General features: G+C 49.2%; 1 protein-coding gene across 1 annotated transcript in view; it reads left to right on the top strand.

Moving 5' to 3' along the window:
• HEG1 (heart development protein with EGF like domains 1) overlaps nucleotides 1-15864 on the top strand; it is an 89143-nt gene that overhangs the window by 48426 nt on the left and 24853 nt on the right. The window contains exons 10-13 of the mRNA XM_070406398.1: nucleotides 4833-4936; nucleotides 7895-7953; nucleotides 8194-8354; nucleotides 13476-13610. Of these exons, the coding sequence (XP_070262499.1) occupies nucleotides 4833-4936; nucleotides 7895-7953; nucleotides 8194-8354; nucleotides 13476-13610 (459 nt within the window). The remainder of the gene's footprint in view (nucleotides 1-4832; nucleotides 4937-7894; nucleotides 7954-8193; nucleotides 8355-13475; nucleotides 13611-15864) is intronic.

The following is a 15864-nucleotide window of genomic DNA, read 5'->3' as shown; positions in this document are numbered from 1 at the left end:
ACATTTTGGAGAGAGAAAAACACCCTGATTATCCTACCAAATTCACACATTCTTTTCATTTTTAAAAACAATCTTCATGGTATTATCCACAGGCAGATATATTTTTACAAAGCTGTTGCCATACTTGTACCATGCAATTTATCACATTTTGTTTCCTAATTTGATAAGACTCATGAAGCTGGTTGATTTTAGCTGTACTCACTGCTTTAAGATTAAGAAACAAACAATCCACATGGAGTCCAAGGCCTGACAAGGCGTTAAGTGGCCAGGTGTGCACAATTGCTTGATTGGAAGCCAGGTTTCCGGCCTACCGTTCCTCCTGTCCCAAAATACTGTGTTAATTTTAAGAGTTTTCTTGCACATGGTGTATAACCCTGTGTTGGAATGCCCAAGCCCAGTACATAACTGGAAGAAATTAGAAGCGAAGAACATCGAGTTATTATCTAAGCTCGATAAGGAAACTGGCAGGTAAAGTGACTCATCTTTGAATCATCTTAAATCACCCAGTGTGATACTTACCACACAGAAAGTACTCAGTAAATGTTTTTGCCAGAACGAATGTCTTTGTCTTTTGAAAATATCATTTGCATGAACTCCTATTGCCCATAGCAGTGATGGCGAACCTCTTGAGCTCTGCGTGTCAGCATTTTGAAAAACCCTAACTTAACTCTGGTGCCGTGTCACATATAGAAATTTTTTGATATTTGCAACCATAGTAAAACAAAGACTTATGTTTTTGATATTTATTTTATATATTTAAATGCCATTTAACAAAGAAAAATCAACCAAAAAAATGAGTTCGCGTGTCACCTCTGACACGCGTGTCATAGGTTCGCCATCACTGGCCTATAGGCTAAGGGGAATCACCAGACTTTTTAGATGATTATGTCAAACAACAAAACTAAAACAACTAGTAACAAGTGTGAGGTTCTTTATTCAAGGGAAGCCACCCATGGAGGGGAGTGCAGGGCCTCCCAGGCGTGGAGCACTCCTCCTGAGGGACTGTGGGCAAGAGCGAGTGTTAGAAGTGGGACCAAGGGGGAAACAGGATGTAATTGGCGGGGGTTGCATATCTGACCTTATTTAGAAAAATTAAGGAACGAGGAAATAAGTATAGAGCTCAGGGCTGGCTTGGTGTTGGGGAGTGGCTGGCTGGAAATACGGTGTTTCTGGCCCAGCAGAGCCTACATGAAAGTTCTGTCCCTGGCAGGAGCAGCTCCATCTTGGGCCTAGAAATTTTTTTCAACAGTTGCTACCCTACTGAAATAATGGTAGAATTTTGAAAATTGGTTAAAATACAAGGGTTAAATCAAAGCATTATTTAAAGATAGAAAAATCTAGGAATATAGATACCAGTCAAAATCCAGAATTCCTCTTGTTCTAATCATTTATTTGCTTTTGGGGAACCTATTCCATTTAGCTACACCCTATAAGCCAGGAATTTTGGATTAAGAATGGAGAAGGTGGACATGATTTTGTTTGGAAGCGGTGTGTAAAATACACCTGTCCGAGAACGCAGATGCCTGGCTGCCAGCCCCAGGGCCACCACCTGTAGCCCATGACCCCCGAGCCTCAATTTCCTCATCTGTAAAACCAGGTTACCCCCTGGTCTGCTTCCCACTCAGGCTTATTGTGAACATCAAATAAAATAATGTATTTGAGCAAGTTTTGAAAATGGTAGTGTTCAGGAGCACTCCAAGAAAAGAAAAGAAAATGGTAGAGTCCTCCAGACAGGAGGTATCATTTAACATTAGTCTTTAGCCTCTTGGGCCACTTGGTCTAGAATTGAAAGCAATGAAAACAATAAACTACTCTGAATACAAAGGAATAAGTATGGGTCTTAAAAAAATCATTTTAATAACCTGTGTAAATCAATAGTTAAATTTGAAGTAAAGAATTGCCTTAACCCGGCTGGTGTTGCTCAGTGGTGGAATGTTGACCTATGAACCTGGAGGTTACGGTTCAATTCATGGTCAGGGGACATGCCCGGGTTGTGGGCTTGATGCTCAGTAGGGGATGTGCAGGAAGTAGCCGATCAATGATTCTTTCTCATCATTGATGTTTCTATCTCTCTCTCCTTCTCTCTTCCTCTCTGACAGCAATAAAAATATATTTTTTAAAAGTTGCCTGAAAGCCAGGTGATATAACTGCAGGCAGGGAGAGTGCAGGGGCTGGGAGGATGCCATCTTCACGTGCACATTCACACTGAAAGTGGAGGTCACATTTGCTGTCATGATTTAGAAGAGATTTGTGTACTTAGCATTTGCAACCTGTATATTTCTATACTGAGCGTCTGGATATAAGCCTGGACCTGTGTGAGATGTACAGATGAAGGAGCAGGTGACGGTTCTGGAAGCCTGTGTGTGGAGTGTCCCAGGGGCACCAGTATTGGGAGGAGAGTGGGTCGATTGTGTTAACAATCATCTTTCCCTTTTCAAGTCATTTAACTTCATTGTTCATAAACATCAGAGGAACATGCAAATTAGAGCATGCTGAAATGCTTTCATTTGGCCAAGAATGTTTTCAAAGAGCTCCCTGCTGCTCAGAAAGAGTCCTAAGCAGCTGGCTCCACTGAACTGTAGAACAAGCAAAAAGATGTTAAATAAGGATTAAGGGCTTCAGACAGTAAGTATAAGATGTTAAATGTTTTCCCTGGCTCATTTGTGGGCCTTTTTCTTAATTCAGCAAGCAAGCTTTCTGTGAAAAAGCAGCTTCAGGGGTTTCTGTGTTTCGGGTTATTATTTTTTTTCCTGTCCAGAGGGGAAGATAGGAATTTAATATAAAAGAAGATAAGAGCCAGTCTATACTAATGTTTGGTTGTCTGCCCATTTGTAAGTTCCATTCCCCTCAGGCCCAATCAGCACAAATTGATGTTAACTAGAATTTTATTTTATGAGTGACATGGGCCTTGAAAATGGGGCTGCTCTCTTTCATGTATGAATCCAACATTGTCCTGAATATGGGTCGTTTCATTACGTGGCTTATCATCGTGGAGTCTGGCGGCCCCCTGGAGTGGGGTCCCCTTACAGAGGTTTGGAGCCTTTCTCTGTAGCCCCGTGATTGTCCTCAGAACAGCAAATATTTCCTGCTGCGCACACCAAACAAGTCAGTACAAGGCTAATGACGTGGCAATTCCTCGGGGGGCTGAGGTGTAGATAGACTTGGAAAATGGGCACACATGAAGTTCAATGTTCATGTTGGCCCTTGGGAGCTGCGCAACCTTGGGAAGTTACAGTGATAAAGTGGGCATTTCCTCTGAACAAAAGGAATAGGTGTTGATGGGGTGACTCTCAGGAGTAGAGGAAACCTAAGCATGCCCTAGAACATGAGGATTTGTTGACTTGGTGAAAGACCTGGAGTGCAAGAGCTCTCCTCTCTCTGAAGCAAGCATGTCAAACTCAAGGGCTAACATGGGCCAAATAAACAAGGTTTAAGTTTATGTGGCCCGCAAAAGAACAAAAGCTTCAATTTTCATAGAAATGTAGGTTTATTTCAATAGAGACATGCTGAATACAAAGGGCTGAAATAAATGAGTAATCATTAACATAAAATAATAGAACATTTTAATAAAAATTAATATTTTTTCTTAAACATTAACTTACCAGTCACTGAATAACTGCACAAATTAATAAGCATAACGCAAATAAACCTATTTTTCTTATTCTCTGAAAGCGAAATATTTCCTGTTGCTCACACCAAACAAGTCAGTACAAGACTAATGACGTGGCAATCGGCTGCTAAAATATTTGCTGCTAGTATTAGTGGAGAGAAATGGTGCACCTGCGAGTAAGGCATGTAAGGGAAATGAATGCAACACAATGATAGTAATCAGTCATTAGCGAATGTTGTAGTTCATTATTAATACTTATGTATACCAGGATATTGTAAAAATTAAGTTACGAAATTTTTATTAAAACGTACCGGTTTCTTACATACCATTATATTGGCTGGGCTGCAAAAATATTCATTGTGGGCTACATGCGGCCTGTGTGCCATAAGTTTGACATGCTTGCTCTAAAGCGCTATGCCCGGCCAGCGTGGCTTAGTGGTTGAGTGTTGACCTATGAACCAGGAGGTCACAGTTCGATTCCCAGTCAGGGCACATGCCCGGGTTGCAGTCTCAATCCTCAGTGTGGGACATGCAGGAGGCAGCTAATCAATTATTCTCTCTCATCATTGATGTTTCTATCTCTCTCACTCTCTGAAATCTATCTATATACATATAAAAGCCTAATATGCAAAGTGTCCCCTTGGGTGTTTAACCGACTCGGAGTTCAATTGCTCGCTATGACATGCGCTGACCACCAGGGGGTGGCGCGGAATGAATGAAGGCCCTGGCTGACAGCCGGCAGCTGCTAGGGACACTACCTGTGCACAAATTTTGTGCACTGGGCCTCTAGTAAATAAAGCATTATGGGGCCTGAGGAGCACTTTTTGTGTCTAGCCCCATGTCTCCCTCCTGGGATTATGTAGTTTAGGCCAGCTCATCTCTCTTCTTTGCCACAGCTTTACTGGGCATCTGTTATGGGAAGGCCGTTAGAGAGATGTCAGGAAGGCTCCTCTCAGCAGCCCTCCCTTCCACACAAAGGGCTCCTTGGAGTCTCTCACCCACAGAGTTACTCAGTCTGAGCCATCAGCTCAGCTCAGTAGGTGCTCACCTTCGTGGAGAGGAGCCCAGAGAGGGGAGGTGGTCTCCACCCTCAAGGAGAAAGAACTGCACAGAGATGGTCTTCGAGGTGGGATAAAGCCGGACACCACAGAAATTTACAGACACTCAGCCATGTGTAGGTCAACCTCTCGTGTAGCCTAACGGGTTATGTTTTTATTTTCAGTTAGAACCTTTGTGACAGAGTTTAAATTGAAGAAAACGTTTCCCAATTCCACCGTGGAGAAACATTCGGACCTACATGAAGTTGAAAATGAGGTCACCAAAACGGTAAGTTTTCTGAAAGGCATCATCTTACTTCTAGGCCTTTGTTTTCTAGAATAGGTTTCATTCGGGATTGGGAGCCTCCTGGGGGTCAGCTGTGTCTCCCGGGCTGTTCGTGTCTGTTACGTTTGGAAAGGTAAGCTTCGGGGTAGAATAAAGGCCTCTCCGAGCCAGAGGGCAGTGTGGAGAGGCAGTGGTCCCCAGGAGGAGGGTTTCTTCGAACGTGTCCTCGCCGGCAGCCTTTGTCGGCGGGTTGCCGGTTCTTTGCCATGTGCACACTGACAGGCACAGACATGTAGGTGACGTGAACCTGTGAAAGCTGTTGGCGAAGAGGAAAGACCCAGAGCATCCTGCTCGCCCTCCTGCTGCTGACCTGCTGTGTGACGTCCTCGGGGTTAGGAACATGGAGAGGAAAGCGCCCGTTCCCTTCAAGGGGGTGCCAAAGCAGCAGTTAGTCCTGGCTACCAAGGCGGGATTCAGTGCATAGATCAGCGGTTCTCAACCTGTGGGTCGCGACCCCTTTGGGGGTCAAAGACCCTTTCACAGGGGTCGCCTAAGACCATCGGAAAACACATATATAATTACATATTGTTTTTGTAACAATGAAATTGGGGGTCACCACAACATGAGGAACTGTATTAAAGGGTCACGGCATTAGGGAGGTTGAGAACCACTGGCATAGATTATCGAGGGGCCTTTGATTCTTCTTTCCCTCTTGGCTTACTTTTTGTCAGGGAAACAAAAAAGGAAGGGAGGGAGGGAGGGAGGGAGGAAATGGAGAGGAAGAAAGAAGAGATGAAATGAAACAGTATATTTTGCCTCTTGGCTGCTATGTGAGTCTAAGATTTGGTGTCTAGAAAACCAAAGTTTGCCATTAAAATAAGTTTTAGAGATCAGTCTATTTCTGATTTCAGTTTTACTTGTTCCGTATGGGTGAGAGTTGGTGTACTAGCCAAAACCTCGAGGACTTTACAGGACTGTGGAATTTATTTGCAAACTTTAGATGGCAGTTCTGTTTCCGTATCTCCTGCGCTTCTGCTCTGACAGGGTGTGACAGGTGCCTCACTAAGGTATTCTGACACCGTGACCGATGGAAAACGGAGGCCCTGGGAGCTGACAGTGCTGCCTGAGCTCACACTGAGCGGGTGCCAGGTTAGGGAACAGGCCGCCAGACCATCCTCAGGCCTGACACCAGTTGCAAATTCGGGGATCCCCAGGCCACCCTCAGATTTGACAGTTCACTAGGACTCACAGATGGCGCCTGAAGCTGTCACACTGCAGTTATGGTTCATTACAGTGATCGGGTCCAGGTCACAGCCCCCCAAGGAAGAGAGGCGTGGGGCAGGGCCCCGGAGGTTCCAGATGCGGCTTTGGCCGTCCTCTCCCCACGGGGCCACGAACAGGGTTAACGCCTCTGGGCTATGATGTGCGCAATATTCATGGAGTGTGCCAGCCAGGGAAGCTCACCTGAGTCTTGGTGTCTAGAGCCAATATGTTGTGCTCGCTTCAGCAGCACATGCACTGACGTTAGAGCCAATACCTAGACATGGCCAGCTGCCCGTAGGGCTGACCTCGGGCCCCAGCCTCGCTGGAGGTCCAGGGGTTACCCTATAACTCAAAGCCCTCACCATCAATCATGCTGTTAGACATCTGGAGTGGCCCAGGCCCCCAGGTAAAGAAAGGCAGGCCATTACAAAGGCTTAGAGATTGCCTCCCAGGAGCCTCAGACCAGACCTCTCTTGGGGCAGGGTTTAATTTCTTACTATATGACAGGTTTTATGTCTACTTTTACATCTTCTAACCCTATACCTGACATTCTTGTCACCCCACCACACCTGCCTCTTGGTCAGTGTTTCCTTGTAACATCGCACAGGGCTGAGAGCGCCGTGCACGGGTGCAGTCCTTCCATTACACAGCGCTCCGAGGCTGCTCTGACTTAAGTTGGACCCGGTATCAGCCCATCACTTATTAGTGAAGTGACACCCCACCCCAAGATATAGTGGAGATTTAGGCAGTGACTGGAGAAGCCACTCAAGTGGCCCTTCCCAAGATGCCATTCTGTTCTGAAATGCGCCACTTCTGTCTTTACCTGGGAGGGGGAAAGCCTAAGAATTAACGCTAGTAATGAATCACTGCCTATCAAAATACAAAGCAGTGTCATACGAAGCCATAAAGGTCTGGTAACATCCTTGTTTGAATCCTTCCTCTGAAAAGCGAAATGTACCTGACACATGGGCCATGAGGCCAGGTGCGTCTGCACTGCCCAAGGTATTGAGACCCTCTGCTGCCTAGAAGGAATCCCTGGCCCCAAAGTGGGGCGGCGGGGGGGGGGGGGGGGGGGGGGGCAGGGAAGCAGGCCTGGTGCTTTCTTTACGCCCTGAGAGGTTCCTGCTCTCTCTGAGGGCACAAGGCAAACAGGCAGAGTCGCTCTTAATTTGCTATCAACAAAAGGGTTCTTGACCCACATAATGTAATTGCCCATGTTTGCCGAGGGACCTGTCTTTGAGTTGGGTCAACCCGCTGTACACCAGGAGGGGCCTGCTTGGGGCCTGCCGGACCTGGGGCCGCGGAAAGGAACCAGCCTTTTCGTGAGGCTCGCTCACTGGGCGAAGTCCAAACAAACAGTTGCCTCGGAGTTTTTTGAAACCCTGGGTCTTAGAAGAGATCTGCTGCTTTGAAGATGTTTTGCGTCCAAGGGCGCTGTTCAGAACATCCGCCCCTGCCAAGACTTGCCCCACTGATTCACTATCTGCCTCTCTCCCTTTGTACTCAGGGGGCCACAGAATAGGAGCAGGAAGGCGTTTAAGAAGGGAACACAAAGAGGACACCGCTCCTCTGTAAAGCCCCCTGCTGATAACTTGATGGCTGGAAAATGCCTGTTTAACACCGAGAATAGGAAATCGGTTCCAGCCCTAAGGCTTTTGTCTAGCTCACAGTTAACCACAAACCTGTTCTTCCTTTCAGCTGAATATGTGTTTTTCAATGTTACCTGGTTATACCCGATCCACAGTTCGTGCTTCAGGGTAAGTGCATTCGCTTGTGAACCAGTCTATAGAAAGGGGAGGATATTCGTCCATGGGTGGCAGCCATAAACCCGGGCCCTGTTTTGACCAAGCCACAGGGTGACCCAGGGCCAAAGTCACTGGACCTTCATGCTGTCCCATCCCCTCACCGGACAATGGAGATAACGGCTCATTTTTCAAAAGCCTTGGGGCCCACGTGTCATTTTAGAGCAATTAAAAACCTACACGCTTTGCCCGTAGAGAGTCCAGCGCCGTGGTCCTGTCGCTGCAGACCACCTTCTCCCTGGCCTCCAACGTGACGCTGTTTGACCTGGCCGACGGGATGCAGAGGTGTGCCAACTCCTGCAGGTCCTCTGCTGAGGTCTGCCAGCTCTTGGGATCGCAGAGGCGCATCTTTAGAGGTGAGAGAACGGCCCTCTGGGATGACCCCCTCCCCCATACGGTTAGGCACACACCTGGGCTAGAAATGGAAGGCAGTCGGGGCTCAAGTTCAAGAAAGCTCGTCACAGAGCCAGGCTATCTTTGAAGCAGGTGTTAAGTGAAGGACCTTCGTGTCTGTGGACCTTTGTACATGCAGGCGTGCACATGCACAGTCTTTTTTTTTTTTAATTATTTTTATTGATTTCAGAGAGGAAGGGAGAGGGAGAGAGGGATAGAAACATCAATGATGAGAGAGTATCATTGATTGGTTGCCTCCTGCATGCCCCCTACTGGAGATCAAGCCCACAACCCAGGCATGTGCCCTTGGCTGGAATCGAACCTGGGACCCTTCAGTCCGAAGGCCGATGCTCTATTCATTGAGCCAAACCAGCTAGGGCACACATGCAGAGGCTTGAAGTCGCCTGGTCCTTGGCCTGCTGCCCCTTCTACTCCTACATGGGAGCTGATGTAATGAAGCAGAAACCACTCTTCTTTCTCTTGAAAAACTCCTACTCTCTCTGGGGAGGCAGACGTTCACACAGAATGTACTTGCTTGTCAATACCCCAAACCGTCATGGTGATATACCATTAAGTAACAGTAGCCTGGGCAGTATGACCTGCCATGTGTGTTGGTCGCAGATTACCAGTGCACAGACGCAAGACCAGACCACATTCGCCAGCTGCCCAGTGTCAGTCAGGATAATCTTCCCGTTCTTGTTCTTGCTTTATCTGTTTTGTCAAAAGCTGCTGCGGTGCATCTAGGGGAAAGCAGATGAAATGAGGGATTAGAGACAAGTTCACATTTGGGTCTTAGAGGGAGGTGTTGCCTCTGGGATGGGAAAACAGCTGGAATCAAAGGGCTTCCTCACAAAGGGGCTTGTCCCTGCTGCCGTCTCCTAAGTAATCAAAGCTCATTCCCTGCACGGTTAGGAGGTGGCATCTGGGTGGGCCTCCCACCCGGGCCCCGATGCTGGACCTAAGTTGTAGGTGGCAGTTGCTATCATTCAGCATCACTGGGGAGTTAGCTTAAAACTTCATGTCCCAGTGGACTGACTGCTCTAAACTCTGAGTCGAGAGCGCTTTGGTTTTACTTTGTTTGTTTTTGTGATTCAGGGTCCCCATTTGGCCTCCGCAGCAAGTAGAAAGGGGACCTTTCAATTCAGTCAACACTTACCGAGTGCATCCTAGGTGGTCAGCATGGTGTGAGGTTATGTTTTGTCCCCAGTAAATGCATTGCATGCCTTGCAGATCAAGTGGCTAGATCCTTGGCTTCGTAAGGTCCTGTTCAGAGCAGCCCTGCCGCCTCTCTGACTCCCATTCTTCCAGCGTGGATGTGTGTGGATCATGGGAAAGCACCTGTTTCCTTATTGGGGTCGCATTCTTCTTTTTTGTTTTTTTAGGACTTTAATTTTTTTAGAGCAGTGTTAGGTTCACTGCAAAATTGAGAATAAGTTACAGAAATATCCCACATCCCCCCACATCCCCATATGTGCTGGTCCCCATACTTCGTCTCTCCTTCCAGAGCTTGTGAAAACAGAGACAGCCAGTCATCTTGGCTCAATGCGGGCTCACATCTCTGTTCTTAATCCCAGGGCTTCTCCAGGTTTTGCCAGCACACCCAGCTTGGTTTCTTGCTCACCTTTCTGAGTGCTAGGGAGGCGGGCATGACGGACAGGAGCTCTCAGGCTCTGACATCTGGGTGTTTCCAACATCTGGGCAGCACCGACTACTCTGGACGCGGCCATGGGAAAGGCGGGCTTTGACCCTTTAGTTCACAAAATACCTACTTCCTCTCCTTTTGGAACCTTGCAGCTCTCATGTCTCCAGAGGTTTAGAATCCTTGGAAATCCCCCTGGCAGGGTCTCAGTCTTAGACCTTCATAAGTTCTCATTGTCTGTCCGGCGGATGTCATGCCCAGGAAGGACCATGGGAACTGGGGATGTAGAACAATCACATCGCCAGGCTTCCAATGAAAATGGGATTCTGCGTGGTTCCGTTTGATGGATTTATGGTAGAAAAATTCTGTTCTTTGAGAATTTTGAGGATAGCAACTCCTCCATAGCATGGGCAGGGCCAGCTTCCCTTGCGTTCCCAGGAATCTGCCTCCGTGCCGGGCGAGTAGTTAGACAGCACGCTGGATTAAGGGGCAGGATGAAAGGAAAACATGACGGGCTTCCAGAGAATATCTAATCAGGCCAGGCACTCAGGCTGGCTGCTGGACAAGGCTGGAGCTGGCCAGGCTGCCTGGCCCTGGAGGTATTCCTTCAGATTAAGGCTTGAGGGCTGGCAGCGCCTTCAGAAAGTAGAGATGAGGGATTGCGGGGTTTTAGGACCTCTCTGCTGCCAGCTTTGCAGTGTTGGCTTGGTGAGATTTTTCATTTTTTATTTTTCTCCCTTAAATACAGGCTTTTCACAATAAACAAAGGAAATTCTATCACACGCACAAACAGGGTTCTGATTTAGCACGTCAGCCTCCACTGATAAAGACAGGAAACTTGGTGTTGAGAACCGAAGTTGTGTCCTAAACTTACCTCCCTGTGACCAGGCCATCCACCAGGCCCCAAGCTCTTAGGACTCAGAAAAGGAGTCTGATGCTGGGACCGCCATCCGACTCCCCCACCCCCACACTGTGTGGACATCAGCTCCTGTCATCAGACTGGCCTAGGCAGGGGCAGTTTTGGTTTCTGAATAGGTTGGTGTCTTCCTTAAGGTGGGAGAGAGGAGACCATCCTCAAAGCACAATGTATACATTGCCCTTCCGTGGCTCTCCCCCAATCTGAACTTGCTCTTGTCTGCCAACAGCAGGAGCACATGACAGGCTTGCTTTGCCCTGTACACGGGTCTAGGTTACTGCTTACTCTCCCGTTGGTTTCATAGTTTTGTTCTGTTGTCTGTGTACCCCAATTACATGTGTCATTTTTGGGAGGGACTTATCTTAGGTGGTAGAATGCACCCTCATTGTGTCTGCTGTGTACAATCCCAGAGAAGGCCCAATGTGTACAGTCCCAGAGAGGGTCCAATGTGTACAGTCCCAGAGAGGGTCCAATGTGTACAGTCCCAGAGGGTCCAATGTGTACAATCCCAGAGAGGGTCCAATGTGTGCAATCCCAGAGGGTCCAAGGTGTACAGTCCCAGAGAGGGTCCAATGTGTACAGTCCCAGAGGGCCCAATGTGTGCAATCCCAGAGAGGGTCCAATGTGTACAGTCCCAGAGGGTCCAATGTGTACAGTCCCAGAGAGGGTCCAATGTGTGCAATCCCAGAGAGGGTCCAATGTGTACAGTCCCAGAGAGGGTCCAATGTGTGCAATCCCAGAGAGGGTCCAATGTGTACAGTCCCAGAGGGTCCAATGTGTACAGTCCCAGAGAGGGTCCAATGTGTGCAATCCCAGAGAGGGTCCAATGTGTACAATCCCAGAGAGGGTCCAATGTGTACAGTCCCAGAGGGTCCAATGTGTACAGTACCAGAGAGGGTCCAATGTGTGCAATCCCAGAGAGGGTCCAATGTGTACAATCCTAGAGAGGGTCCAATGTGTACAGTCCCAGAGAGGGTCCAATGTGTGCAGTCCCAGAGAGGGCCCAATGTGTGCAATCCCAGAGAGGGTCCAATGTGTACAGTCCCAGAGGGTCCAATGTGTGCAATCCCAGAGAGGGTCCAATGTGTACAGTCCCAGAGAGGGCCCAATGTGTACAATCCCAGAGAGGGTCCAATGTGTACAGTCCCAGAGAGGGCCCAATGTGTACAATCCCAGAGAGGGTCCAATGTGTACAGTCCCAGAGAAGGCCCAATGTGTACAATCCCAGAGAGGGTCCAATGTGTACAGTCCCAGAGAGGGTCCAATGTGTACAATCCCAGAGGGTCCAATGTGTGCAATCCCAGAGGGTCCAATGTGTGCAATCCCAGAGAGGGTCCAATGTGTACAGTCCCAGAGAGGGTCCAATGTGTACAATCCCAGAGACGGTCCAATGTGTACAGTCCCAGAGGGTCCAATGTGTGCAATCCCAGAGAGGGTCCAATGTGTACAGTCCCAGAGAGGGTCCAATGTGTACAGTCCCAGAGAGCCCAATGTGTACAGTCCCAGAGGGTCCAATGTGTACAATCCCAGAGAGGGTCCAATGTGTACAATCCCAGAGAGGGTCCAATATGTGCAATCCCAGAGGGTCCAATGTGTACAGTCCCAGAGAGGGTCCAATGTGTACAGTCCCAGAGGGCCCAATGTGTACAGTCCCAGAGGGTCCAATGTATACAGTCCCAGAGAGGGTCCAATGTGTACAATCCCAGAGAAGCCACATGCCCAACCTGAGAGCTTTTTGCTAATGAAAATGGTGCTTTGTCATCCATGAAATGAACATGGCCCACACACCAGGGCTGGACACAGCCAGGTGGGTACACATGGAAGAAACAGGGCCTTCAAGCGAAGGAGATATGAAGCCTGAAAGATGCACGCCTTCGCGGCCTGCCTGTCTCTCATGGTGACGCGGTGACTGGAGGTCCGACGGCACCTTCTGCATGTGTATCAGGCACTGTGTGGGGGCCAGTCTCTGAGGTGCTGGAGACCCAGAGATGAATAAACCGGGAGACATGGTCAATGTAGTGGGGAAGCAGGCAGGGGACACAATAAAACTACAGCCCGCAGAGCCCAGGTCATCTTCCACTGCCCCTCGGACCATCTGTTGTCAGGTGAGCCTCCCAGGCTGCACAGACACAGGCTGAAGCGCCTTCAGCTTGAGGCAGGTCTGCCCCTCAGCCTTCTCCGTGGAGCATGGTCTCGGCTCCTGGGTGTCTGTGATCTCCCCCCGCAGTCCTTACTCGAGAAGATCCCACACCTTCGAGGGCCGTCCGTGCAGTGGCTCGGAGCTGGGGCCAGCTCCATTTCCTCTGGGCTTCTCCATCTCCACATGCTGTGTGAACGCTCAGTAAAGAGGCCTGGGGCCGACCCAGGGGAGGAGGGGCAGAAGGCAGAATGCACCTGGGCAAGGAGCGTGCACCGGCAGGTTTTTTGGGAACCTGTCCTCGGAGCCTCTTGACATAGGAAGTTCCTGCGTCTTAAGGTCTGAGGTGGACGAGGTTTTGTGTGGTTTCACTGTCTTGTTTTCCATTCCAGCGGGCAGCTTGTGCAAGCGGAAGACCCCGGAATGTGACAAGGAGACCTCCGTCTGCATGGACCTGGACGGGGTGGCACTGTGCCAGTGCAAGTCGGGCTACTTCCAGTTCAACAAGATGGACCACTCCTGCCGAGGTGCCTGCCGCTTCTCTTCTCGGGCTCTGTGCGCCTTGCTTTTCTCTGCCGGGGCTCCTCCAGCTCGGTGGCCTGCTCTAAGCTGGGGGTAACCAGCCCTTGTTGTGGAATACATTACCTCCTTGGAATAGCAGCATTACCTCTGACCCTGCGCTGGCCTGGCCCCTGGATTCAAAGGGAAAGTAAAGAGAATGGAATGCCTCTGGCCGGCAACGCCTTTTCTTTTTTCTTTCCACTTTAAGGAAGTTAGAAAAATTATTGTTTTAATTCCCAAAGCTTTACTCTATTGTCTGCTAATCTTTTAAAATGGTGATACAAGCATGGAGTTAGGCTGTACCTTTTAGCAGCAGCTGTGGCCCAAGTGGGTCAGAGCCCACCTTGGCCTCCCCGGTCACGTATCACCTTGGGCAAGTCACTCCACTTCGCTGGACCTCAGTTTCCTCTTCTGTGACATGGGTGTAGTGACACTTCATTGATCGTCTAAGAATTAAAGAGGGCAACATATACATACGGTGGTACTGTGGAAGCCATCCACATTGCTCTTGTATTTTACCCAGGTGGTTGTTGTTGAACAATGAGCCTTAGGTTTTTTTTTGTTTGTTTGGTTTTTTTATATATATTTTACAGAAAGGAAGGGAGAGGGATAGAGAGTCAGAAACATCGATGAGAGAGAAACATCGATCAGCTGCCTCCTGGACACTCCCTACTGGGTATGTGCCCGCAACCAAGGTACATGCCCTTGACCGGAATCGAACCCGGGACCCTTGAGTCCGCAGGCCGACGCTCTATCCACTGAGCCAAACCGGTCAGGGCTGAGCCTTAGTTTTTAAAGGTTTCATAAAGTATTTAAGGACAGAAAGCTAATTCCGCAAACCTTTTAGGTGAGGCTTAAGTTCGTGTAGTTTGAGGTCAGAGGCTGCTCAGTGAGTGTAGGGTGGAGCCCAGGCCCAGAGTGCGAAGTACCCTGACTCTGAAGGACTGCAGCAGCCAACACTGGCTGCTGATAGGTGTCCTGGAATCAGAGTCAAATCGCATATTTGCGAAAAGTGGCATGCCACTTGCAGCTGTCAGGACTGCCGCTGGAGGACTCATTCTGTCAGGAGAGGATAAAAATACATTTGAGGGCAGCGCGCTCGTTCTGAGCATCAGACGCGGTGGCTTAGGTTCATGGACGTCCTCCGCTCTGCACACAGGCCCTGCGGTGGGCGCTGAGAAGAGGGCCAGTGCTCCGTGATGGGCAGCTTCCCGGTGTTCCTCAGCACGTCAGGCTGCCGCCCTCATACAAAGAGATGCCGCTTCCTAATTCCGTCTTATCTGGGTTAATGCCGAGTGTTCCTCGCCCTTCTTATTCACTGAGCCTTGTGGGAAGGTGACCTCTGCTCAAATCCATCCGCTGGGGCAGCGTGGCTGTCGGGAGGGAGAGGGAAGTGGGCAGAGGTGCGGGCATCTAGAGTGCCTCTGGAGCGTCTGGTGGCCGCTTCTGCCCCTGGCTGGCCCGGGCCACTTCCCCTCTGCTTCCAAGTCAGCAGTTTCCTATTTGTGTCGCCTGCAGACGAGCATTAGTGATGGCATAGCTGTCAGAGGTTTTCAAATGCAACGACACAGGTCCGGCGATCTGTGTTTATCCAGGGATGACCCAAGAAGCAACATAAAGAACCGTGGTTAGCTTGTGGGCTTTGCTGCCGAGGGCCTCTGCAGCCTCGTTTCTGCAGTTAGATTTTCGTCTATAGCCGTCAGGCCTCTGATGAGTACATGAGGGATCTCCTTGGTCACAGCCCTGTCTGCTGGGTTCTGATGGGTCAGCAGTGACATCTTCTGGCCACTGGTAATGGAGCACAGAGGTATTTAGAGTGAGTTGCCTTTGGACACTGCAGATCAGGGGTCAGGCCCCTGCATAAATGGGAGATAGAGGTGTGGGTGTGTTTTCTAAATCTGCAGTTCATATTTGTACACTAGCATAGCTGCATTGTTCTCTGTCGTGCACACACACGTGCACACATGCACACACGCACTTACTGTCTCACATGCCTTTACAGTGCCTTTACCAGACTTTCTAACGGTCTGTAAGATTAAACTAGGTGACCTTCCCACAGGTATCGCAGCCTCCTTCCATCACACAGGCTTCGTGATGAATTCCAGCTCCCTGTTCTCGGGTCTCTTTCTCTCCCCAGACAGCAAGTCCCTTGAGGGCGGTGCCTGGGTCCAGGACACACTCAGCATGTTTCAGGGTTTAGCAATGTTCACCGAATGAACA

Source organism: Myotis yumanensis, unplaced genomic scaffold (genome assembly GCF_028538775.1).
Source record: "Myotis yumanensis isolate MYYU_CA2020_CCGP unplaced genomic scaffold, mMyoYum1.0.hap1 SCAF_2, whole genome shotgun sequence".
Taxonomy (NCBI): Eukaryota; Metazoa; Chordata; class Mammalia; order Chiroptera; family Vespertilionidae; genus Myotis; species Myotis yumanensis.
The sequence above is the reverse complement of the archived record's forward strand: the minus strand, read 5'-3'. Positions and strand labels throughout refer to the sequence as shown.